General features: G+C 51.6%; 1 protein-coding gene across 1 annotated transcript; it reads left to right on the forward strand.

Annotated features, from left to right (window-relative positions):
* Nucleotides 1-1,332: 1,332 nt before the first annotated feature.
* Nucleotides 1,333-8,853, forward strand: LOC103760500 (medium-chain specific acyl-CoA dehydrogenase, mitochondrial-like; the record flags this gene model as incomplete). Its single annotated transcript, XM_029958651.1, is given in 11 exon segments — nucleotides 1,333-1,534; nucleotides 2,173-2,270; nucleotides 2,369-2,438; nucleotides 3,299-3,408; nucleotides 3,579-3,659; nucleotides 3,837-3,967; nucleotides 5,075-5,183; nucleotides 5,774-5,914; nucleotides 5,991-6,086; nucleotides 6,500-6,748; nucleotides 8,169-8,853. Coding segments are annotated over 11 exon segments (1,350 nt in total), but the record flags the coding sequence as incomplete, so codon positions are not given.
* Between the last annotated feature and the right edge of the window lie 424 nt (nucleotides 8,854-9,277).

Below are 9,277 nucleotides of genomic sequence, written 5' to 3' on the forward strand. Positions count from 1 at the left end.
CCTCTGCTCCCCGAGGGCTGCCCGTGCCATTGGTAACTGGGAACATTCCTTACGTTGGGATCCACCGGGCCCCCTCCCCGAGAACTGCGCCGGCGCTTCCAATTCTCCCCGTGATTCCTGAACTGAGGGAAAGGTGAAGGGCGCCGGCCCGGCCGTGTCCCTGCGCTGTCCCTCCGGTGCCGCTCCAGTGTCCCCATGGCCACCTGCCCCAAGCGTCCCGGTGACCGGGGGGGGGTTCCGTCCGGGAGCGGCGGGGGCTGCGGATCTCACAAGGGATGCTCCGGGCACCGGGATTTGGGGTTCAGCCCCCGGCAGCGGGGCCAGAGAGGGTGGAAGGCACGAGGAGTTGGGGTTAGGCTCAGGGCACAGAGAGGTGACCGAGCAGACAGGTGCTCGCCCAAATCCATACACGGAATCACAGACTGGTTTGGGTGGGAAGGGACCTTAGAGACCACTCAGTTCCACCAGTTCCTGCCACAGGCAGGGACACCTTCTGCTAGACCAGGTTGCTCCAAGCCCTGTCCGACCTGCCTGGGAACACTTGCAGGGATGGGGCACATAAACTGCTCCAGCATCTCATCCTCTGTGTGTGACCTTTGGTCCTTTGTCCCTCCTCTGTGCGCCTCCTGCTGTGACCCCCTGCCCAACCCTCACCTCCACCTGTCTGAGGGTGTTGGTGTTTCCAGAGTCACCTCAGCGATGTCCTTGACCTTGCACAGCCCTGGGACAGGAGAACCACGAGACCGAATGTCTCTAACACAAACTTGACAGCTCCTTTCCACAGGGTGTCACCTTCAGCCTTGTTAGGAATTCAGGGCTTTTCCTAGTTTCGTCTAAACTTTTTGGTGGACAAGCTGCATAGGACTGGATCATCCTTAAGGAAAAAAAACCAGCAAATCCCAAAGGAAAACAAAAACCAACCAAACAAAGCTCCCACAATTGCAATTCCCTTTTTTTTTTCTACCTCATCTTCCTGTCAGTTATAGCTCAAACAAGGTGTAAAATGTTTGGGAGGGTTGAGGTTTGTCTGGAGGTTTCCTGGTATTATTTGTTTTATTTTCCTACCCTGTGGCAGCAGTTTGGCAAGAAAGCTCAGGCAAGAAGGGAAAACCTGGATGAGAAGGGAAAATATCATTTTACAACATCTGTGGGTTGTGAAAACCCCACGGATAACACTTCAGCTTCTGGAAGCCACCCCCCCCATTCCCTGAGCTGTGCAGCACTGACTCTGCAGCTCTGCCTTCCAGGCTCTATCCCAGTTCTTCCCACAGTTCTTCACCTTTTGGTTTTACAGGTATTTTCAGTATTCTCTGAAAATACCTTTTTTGCCTGTGTGACACCTGTCACAGCCCGTGTCCCTCACCAGCACCTTTGGGATGTGCCCCTCGCTTCAGCCCGGGACATTCCCTCATTCTCACACTCCTTTTCCTGCAGCAGCTGCTTCGGACCGTGGTCTGGCACAGCTGGAGGTCGAGCTATAGCAAACCTGCCCCAAATGTGCACCTGAGCAAACCTGGGGCCGGGTTCAGCTTCGGTGAGTGTGGCAGGGCTGGGGAGGGAGGGAACAGGGAAGGACAAATGGCAGCAAATGAGACAAAAAACCAGAGACCCTCCCCAAAAAAACCCCAACCAACCCCAAAAAAGCCAAACAACGGCATTGGAGTTCAGGAGGAATTTCAAGGTAGGTGTTTATTTGGAATAGATTTCTATTCTTTTTATAAAAACTATTTGAAATCCGAAATCCCTTTTCCTTTCCAGCTCAGGACTGCTGGGAGGACGTGTGCGATACTTCTGAGACCTTCTTTTACCTGTCTTGAGCTCTTTTCATTGCCAAAGTTACCTCAGCATTGAACGATGATCCTGCATTGGCTTTTAAACTGTTAAAAGAACCCTGTGTAGCATCAGGGGAACGCAGTGGGTCCAGGGATGTGACACACAGATTCCTCCTCACTTGAGCTATTACAGCAAATTCTGTGGGGCAGCAGCAGATGTTTGATGGGTGTTTTTACTAAAACATTTTGTTACCTGGCACTTCCTGCTCTATTTTCAGTAGTTTTTGAATAATTTGGTAAGTAATGGTGTTGTGGGCATTGCTCAGAGCTCAGGGGAGTTTCAAAGGGAAGGAGAAAATTAAACATCTTTGTGATTTTTTTACCTCTTATTTTCCACTAGAACTGACAGATGAACAGAAGGAATTCCAAGCCACTGCCTGGAAATTTGCTCTGGAGGAGATTATTCCTGTTGCTGCTCAGTATGACAAGACTGGCGAGGTAAATCCACCACACAGCAGGGGAAAACCAGACTTTTCTCTTAATGTGAATTTTGAAATGTTACCTGTGATAATCAATCGGGATTTTTCCTGTTCCAGTATCCTGTGCCACTCATCAAACGGGCCTGGGAGCTTGGGCTGATGAATTCTCACATCCCAGAGAGCTGTGGTGAGTGATGATCCATTTTAATCCCTAAAATAAACCAAAGAAAAGGTCTTGGAGGGGATTTATGTGTGAAATTGTGGCTTATGTGTAAAATTACCAGTTGCACCCTGGAGTAATCCCAAAAGGATCCATGGGCAGGTGGACACACACAGGTGGGCCAGGTGGGTGTTAAACACTCGAAATTCAGGAATGGATTTGAAAAATCATCATGTTTCATGGTGAGAAAATCATCAGCACAGTCTGGCTGGGATACCCACAAATAACCTGGAAAAGGAGGTCACTGGTGAGACTGACTTAGTGGGTGTGGAAAAATAGAGACTGGTGCCTCCCAAGAGCTGTGGGAGAAGGTCATGGAACAGGGTGTTAAAATGAAATTCAAAATGGGAAAAGAGATGGACACAGGAAAGGGGAAAAGTGATCCAGACTTCCCAGGTAAATGGTGTCTGCTGCACCAGTCCCTGCCTCTGAAAAAAGGGAGTTGGGGGTTCTAATAGGTAGTTTTGTGAGGTGTCAGAGCCCTCATGGCCCTGCCTCTGCTTCCCAAGAGCTTCTGGGGGAATGCTTGGATGTAAAGCAGTGACAGATCCTAGTGGCACCTCCTGGCCATTTTGTGCCACTTGTTCCACCTTGAGCGCAAAACTCCCCCAGAACCATAAAATGGGATTTTTAAATCATCTGACTGAAATGAAAATAAAGAAATAAAATAACAAAAGTATAAATCTGACAGCACATTCTTTCCCAAGCCCGTGGGGGGATGTCCAGTGGAATGCAGTGCACACAGGGGATGTTTGGATAATAAAAGCTTGTAAATCACTAATATTTTCCGCTTGAGACTCCACTGAGCTCTGACCTGTCCCCTACAGGGGGGCTGGGGCTGGGCTCCTTCGAGGCATGTTTGATCACAGAGGAGCTGGCCTATGGATGCACCAGGGTGCAGACAGCCATCGAGGCCAATTCCCTGGGGATGAGTCCTGCTCAGCCCCAAACTGCACTCTGGGACCCTCAAACTCATCTCTGCATCCTTTAAACTGGGGTTTCAGCCCTCAGAACTGGGATCTAGGCCCTCCAAACCGGGCTCGGTCCTCCAAACCGGGTTTGGGGCCCTTGAAGTGACGGATTAATGCTCTGAACGTTGCCTTGCAGCAAACGCCGGTGATCATCGCTGGGAATGAGCAGCAGCAGAAGAAATACTTGGGAAGGATGACAGAGGAGCCCCTCATGTGTGTGAGTGTGACCAGGCAGTGACAATAATTAGTTAATTAACTAGCTGATGACAGAGGAGTCCCTGACGTGTGTGAGCGTCACTGGGGATCCATCGGTGCCCACAATTCCACAGTAATTTCATGGCTGCCCAAACTCAGGCCGTTGATTCCTCGGGGTGCTGGCGTTTGTTACCTCCAGGCCAACTGCGTGACGGAGCCCAGCGCGGGCTCGGACGTGGCCAGGATCAAGACCCGGGCGGAGCGGAAGGGAAACGAGTACGTCATCAACGGGCAGAAGATGTGGATCACCAATGGCGGGAAGGCCAACTGGTGCGTTGGCTGGAACCAGTGTGGCTTCGCAGTCCCACTGGGCTCTGCTGGTGTTCCTGGAAGGGCCTGTCACCAACCTGAGTGCTCCACTCTGTCACCAGCTCATCAGGATGAGGCACCAGCAGCCCCTGTGGGTGCCCAAACAGGGAATGGAGTGATGACATCACAGCTCGGTGACATCATGGCTCGATGATGTCAAAGCCCCAGTCAGGAATGCAGCTTTATTTGGGCTGAAACCAAACCAAATCCGCTCTGCTTTCCCCTTGGGACAGGGAGTTACTCAGCGTTCACTCACAGAGCGCTCAGGTTACCCAGCCCTGCCCTGGCTCTGGGACAGGGATCAGCTGCTTCTGACTCAGCCACGAACCTCTCCAGGGAAAACAGGAAAACTCTGGAACTGGGGAGTTACATTGAATTTCCTTAAGGGAAGGCGTTTCCAAGGAGTCCCAGAGCCTGCCCAGCACAGCAGGGCAGCACAGACCCTTCCCCAGGGCTCAGCACGCCATCCCTCCCCACCCCAACACACCAAGGCTTTACAGTTCAAGAGGAAAAACTTTATACAAAAAATATCTACAAAAGTTGGGGTTTCTCACTGTTTAACTTCTTGCTTGAAGCAGAACCATCACAGAGACTCTCCCAGCACATTCCTGACCCCCAGCAATGGGATTTCAACAATTGCTAACAGAAAAAATTGCATTTACAACTGATACTGAGTAAAATTGAGATATTGGCAATTGAGAGGATAAGGCTTTGCACACAATACTGTATTCCCTGAGCAATAATCCTTACGGATGTTCCGGGAATTGGTTTATTTGGGGCTACTTGTGAGGCTGAGTGTGATATTGAGACACAACTCATGGAGAAGGCAGAGAAGCTTTGCAGGTAGATCTGAGGGAATTTCATTAAGTCTTGATGTTTGCAGGAAGAGAGGCCCTGAGAACACTGACATTCCTCACACTCCTCCCTCCTCGTTGGTTGGGGTTTTTTTTGGAAGGGCTCATTAAAAAGGTTTCCTGTATGGTACACAGATAAAAACTGGGGACATTTCTGTCCAGCAGTGTCTGCTTGCTGAGGATGAGCCAAGCCCCCGTCTCTGTTCCCCCACAGGTATTTCCTGCTCGCCCGCACTGACGCCGACCCCTGAGCCCCAGCCAGCAAAGCCTTCACGGGGTTTATCGTGGAGGCCAACAGCCCCGGCATCCAGATCGGCAGGAAGGTGAATTGGCAAGAGCTGATTAATATTCAGGGGGGTGAAGGTGTCAGCAGCCAGGTGGAGAACTTCCCCCAAAACTTCACAGTTCGCTGGAATTTCGCCTGCTCCTGCCCCAGGAAGGCGCTCTGGAGTTCTCTTTGTGGGGGGGGAAACAAAAACAAAACAAAGAAACTGCCATTTTTAGTAGCAGCAAAACTAGAGATTGAACATTTGGAACTTGAAAACCTCATTTATTTAGGAATTTGTCTGTTGGCAGCACAGCTGGGTCTCACAGCTGCCTTCACTGAGGTTCTTGGCTGTTTCCTCTCCCATGTCAGAGGGTAGAATTGAATTACACATGTAACTGAATCCTCCAAAGGATAAACTGAACCAGAAAAAGCCAAAGGAGAGATTCTAGCCCCAGGATTGATATCCCACACAGTGGGACAGGTCAGGGCCTTGCTGGGCTGGGAAGGCAAAGTTGGTATTTCTTGTCTCTATGATTGGTTTTAGCTAAAATTGAAGTGGTTTGGGGGGAAAAAAAAGCTTCTTTGAGTAAACTAAATCTCAGAAGAATCTGATTTAGTGGCACCTCTGTAAATTCCCTTTTCCAGGAGCTGAACATGGGCCAGCGCTGCTCGGACACGCGCGGGATCGTCTTCGAGGACGTCCGAGTCCCCAAGGAGAAGGTGCTGATCGTGGAGGGGGCTGGCTTCAAGATCGCCATGGGCGCCTTTGACAAGACCGGGCCCCCCGCGAGTGCCAGAAATGGGCTGTTTCTAACCTAAGCTGGGGATTTCTGCTGCTCATCCTGCACTGTGCCTGCCCCAGGTGGCAGCGGGGGCCGTGGGGCTGGCGAAACGAGCGCTCGATGAGGCCACAAGGTACGCGCTGGAGAGGAAAACCTTCGGGAAACCCATCGTAGAGGTGAGTCCGAGGGATTGGGCGTCAAAAATGGCAAAGTCTAATTCAACATGGAGTTGAGGGATGGATCCCAGTTCTGTAGAACTCCTCAAGCACAACTTCCCAAGTGTATTGAATTTGCAAATTAGGAAATGAAGATATAAAATCAGATTATGGGGAAAAAATTTATTCCCAGAAAGATTTCTCCAGCCCTGGCACAGGGCTATGGGGGACTCCCCGTCCCTGGAGGGTTTCATCATGTGGATGCAGCACTTGGGGACACAGTTTAGTGGTGAGGACAAGGGTTGGGCTCGGTGATCTTGACACTCTTGTCCAGCCTCAACGATTCCATGGCTCCTTGAGTCCCTGAAGAAGGCACATTCCCCTCAAGTGTCCCTGCCCTTTGAAGCTCACCCGGTGGGTCTCCCCGCTCCCAGCACCAGGCCATGGCGTTCCTGCTGGCAGAGATGGCCATGAATGTGGAGCTGGCCCGGCTGGCGCACCAGTACGCGGCCTGGGAGGTGGACGCCGGCCGCTGCAACACCTTCTACACCTCCGTCACCAAGGCCTTTGCCGGGGACGTCGCCAACCAGGTGGCCACCAATGCCGTGCAGATCTTTGGGGGGAACGGGTTCAACACGGAATATCCCGTGGAGAAGCTCATGAGGGATGCCAAAATCTACCAGGTGAGTGGGACAGAGCGTGGGGCCTCCACAGCGACACAGGTGTTCTATAGAGAATAATTAACACCTGAGTAGTTGCAATCAGGATGGACACGGGATGAAAAGATTTGGAGGCTGAGAGCAACAATCCTTCCATTGGCAGAAAGGCCTTAAATTTGAGATCCTCAAATACTCACACACCGGGCAGGTGCTTCAGCTGAGCTCTCACGAGCACTAAGGAACACGGATTAATTAATCAGCATTAATTACCCTGTGTGGGCTGCAGGAACAGCTGTGGGGCTCAGCCTGTGGTGATTCACTTCTTTAGGTATTTATTTATTGGGTTTTTTTCCAAAAGAACAAACACGGTCATATTTCCTCATTTTTGGCCCACAGACACCCCTAATCCCCAGCAGTTTTTCTGCAGTATTATTGCCAAGAAATTATTCCAGGCCAGAATTTCTCTCTTGACTCCAGTTCGTTATTCAGCAGGAAAGATTACATTCCATTTAGCAAACCCAGGGATCTTCACCTTTCCCCTCTTTCTGACATTACCCATGACTGGATGGAAGAGATCCAAACAGGTCTCAGGGAACAGGGGTCACAGCTGCTGTTGTTACTGTTGATTCTGGGTAGTTGACATTCCTTTTACAGCTGACTTTAAAATTCCAACTGTTCTCACCAGCTAGGAATTTTTCCCTCCCCAAGGACAGAAAGCAGCTGTTTGCAATCTAAAAATTATCAGTCCTGATTTCAATCCTGCCAGGGAGGAACTGAATGAGATGCAGGCCTTTGTCAAAATCAGGCTCTTTTCCTTTTCTGGGATTTTTGTTTCCCAGGATCCCAGTTATCCAATTCTCCATCACACAGATCGATCTTCAATGCAGAGCCAGGGAAGCTGGGACCTTGAAATTGTTCCAATTACTCTGCTTTAGTATGAATTTTGGGGTGTGTTTCCTGCTCCCTCCATCCCTGCAAGAACTCAGGAAAGGCACTGGGCCGTACAATTCCAGCAGCTTCACCTGGAAAAGGTTTGTGTGGTTTGGGGAAGATTATCTTGATTTTGAGACTGCAGAGAAAGTGGATCTGCAGGAGTGGGAGCAATTTGCCAATCCTACTTCTGGTAGAACTGGGAGCTGAAACACTGAAACCCCCAAATTCTGCTGCCCTGGAGCTGCGACAGGCTGAGCCTGGGGGATCCCTGGATCCCTCCTGCGCTGCACACACAGGTGTTTGTGTACCTGGGATCCCTGGATCCCTCCTGCACTGGGCACACACACCTATACGTGGTTATTGCCTGTTGTGGGTCATGGTCACACTCATTTTTCCTCCTTTTCTCTCTTCCTGCCCCCGGGCTCGGCGCTGGGAGGGTCCCGGGTGGGCAGAGCTCTGGTTGAGCCCCCTTCCCAGCACTCGGCTCCCCCAGCCATGGCTCTCCCTGCAGATCTACGAGGGCACAGCGCAGATCCAGCGGGTGATCATTGCCCACAAGCACCTGGGCAGGTAGAGGGCCTGAGGGACGCGGCGGCTCCGGGTCCTGCCTTCCAGGGAAGGAGATTTTGCTGCATTTCTCCGTTAGAAACATCTGGGAAAATCCCTTTTCCTCCAAACTCCTCTTCTTGTGCCTGATCCAGCACAGGCTCTGGGACCCCATCCGTCCCTTCACCCGTCCCCCCAGCTGACCGTCTCAAACATCCCTGAATCCCACAGGGATCGGTGTCTCCCTTGCCCACTCTCCTTTTGGCAGCAGAGGAAGAAAAAACCTTCCCTGGCAAACCTTTGTGATCAAAAAGTGAACAAAATTTGGATTTTTTTATTTATTTCTGACTTCTTGTTGATTTGTTCCCGTGAAGGCAAAAAATCCAGCACATCCCAGGGGTCGGATTTGGGGGGTTTCCATGTGTGTAACAGCACTGATCGGCTCCCAGTGTTTACGCCTGGAGCTTGAGCAAACGGATCAGTCTCAGGGAACCTAAAAAACTGGCTTTGCCTCCTGAGGAAGGGCCCAGCTGGCTCTGGCACAGGGAACGCAGGGCCCCAGTTCCCCAGATCCATAGGAAGCACTGTGGGTTTGGGGCCTTTCATCAGCCAATTTGAGAGGAAAACAAAAGTGAATCCGTTTCTTGTGCCTTGAGCTGGATTTCCTTGTTACAGGCAAGCAGCAATGATGGTGCCTGACAGGGGCCACGTGTCCGGGGGCCAAAGGAGCAGGATGGGGCAATGGGAACGTGGATTAACTGATCCCATGGGAAAAGCCTGCAGGAAAGGGGCTCGGTTTGGGCATTGCAGCGTGGGCTGAGCTGGGGTGACCCCAACACAGGCTGGAGATGGGGCCTGCCCAGCACAGCGGGTTTCCCTGGAAAAGGGCTGTTTGGGAGTCGCTGCTGCATCCCAGTAAAAGCTGTCGTGCGGGCGGGACAGGGGCGGCTGTTCCCACGCTCCTTGCACGCTCCGGTGGGATCCGGTGCAGTGTGCAGGTCCCAGCGTGGGATGGGCCCCGGGTGGGGCTGGCTGGTGGGAGTGGACAGGGGATGGATGGGCTGGGGATGGAGG

This window comes from Manacus vitellinus, unplaced genomic scaffold (assembly GCF_001715985.3).
Source record: "Manacus vitellinus isolate BGI_N305 unplaced genomic scaffold, ASM171598v3 scaffold_165_pilon, whole genome shotgun sequence".
Classification (NCBI taxonomy): Eukaryota; Metazoa; Chordata; class Aves; order Passeriformes; family Pipridae; genus Manacus; species Manacus vitellinus.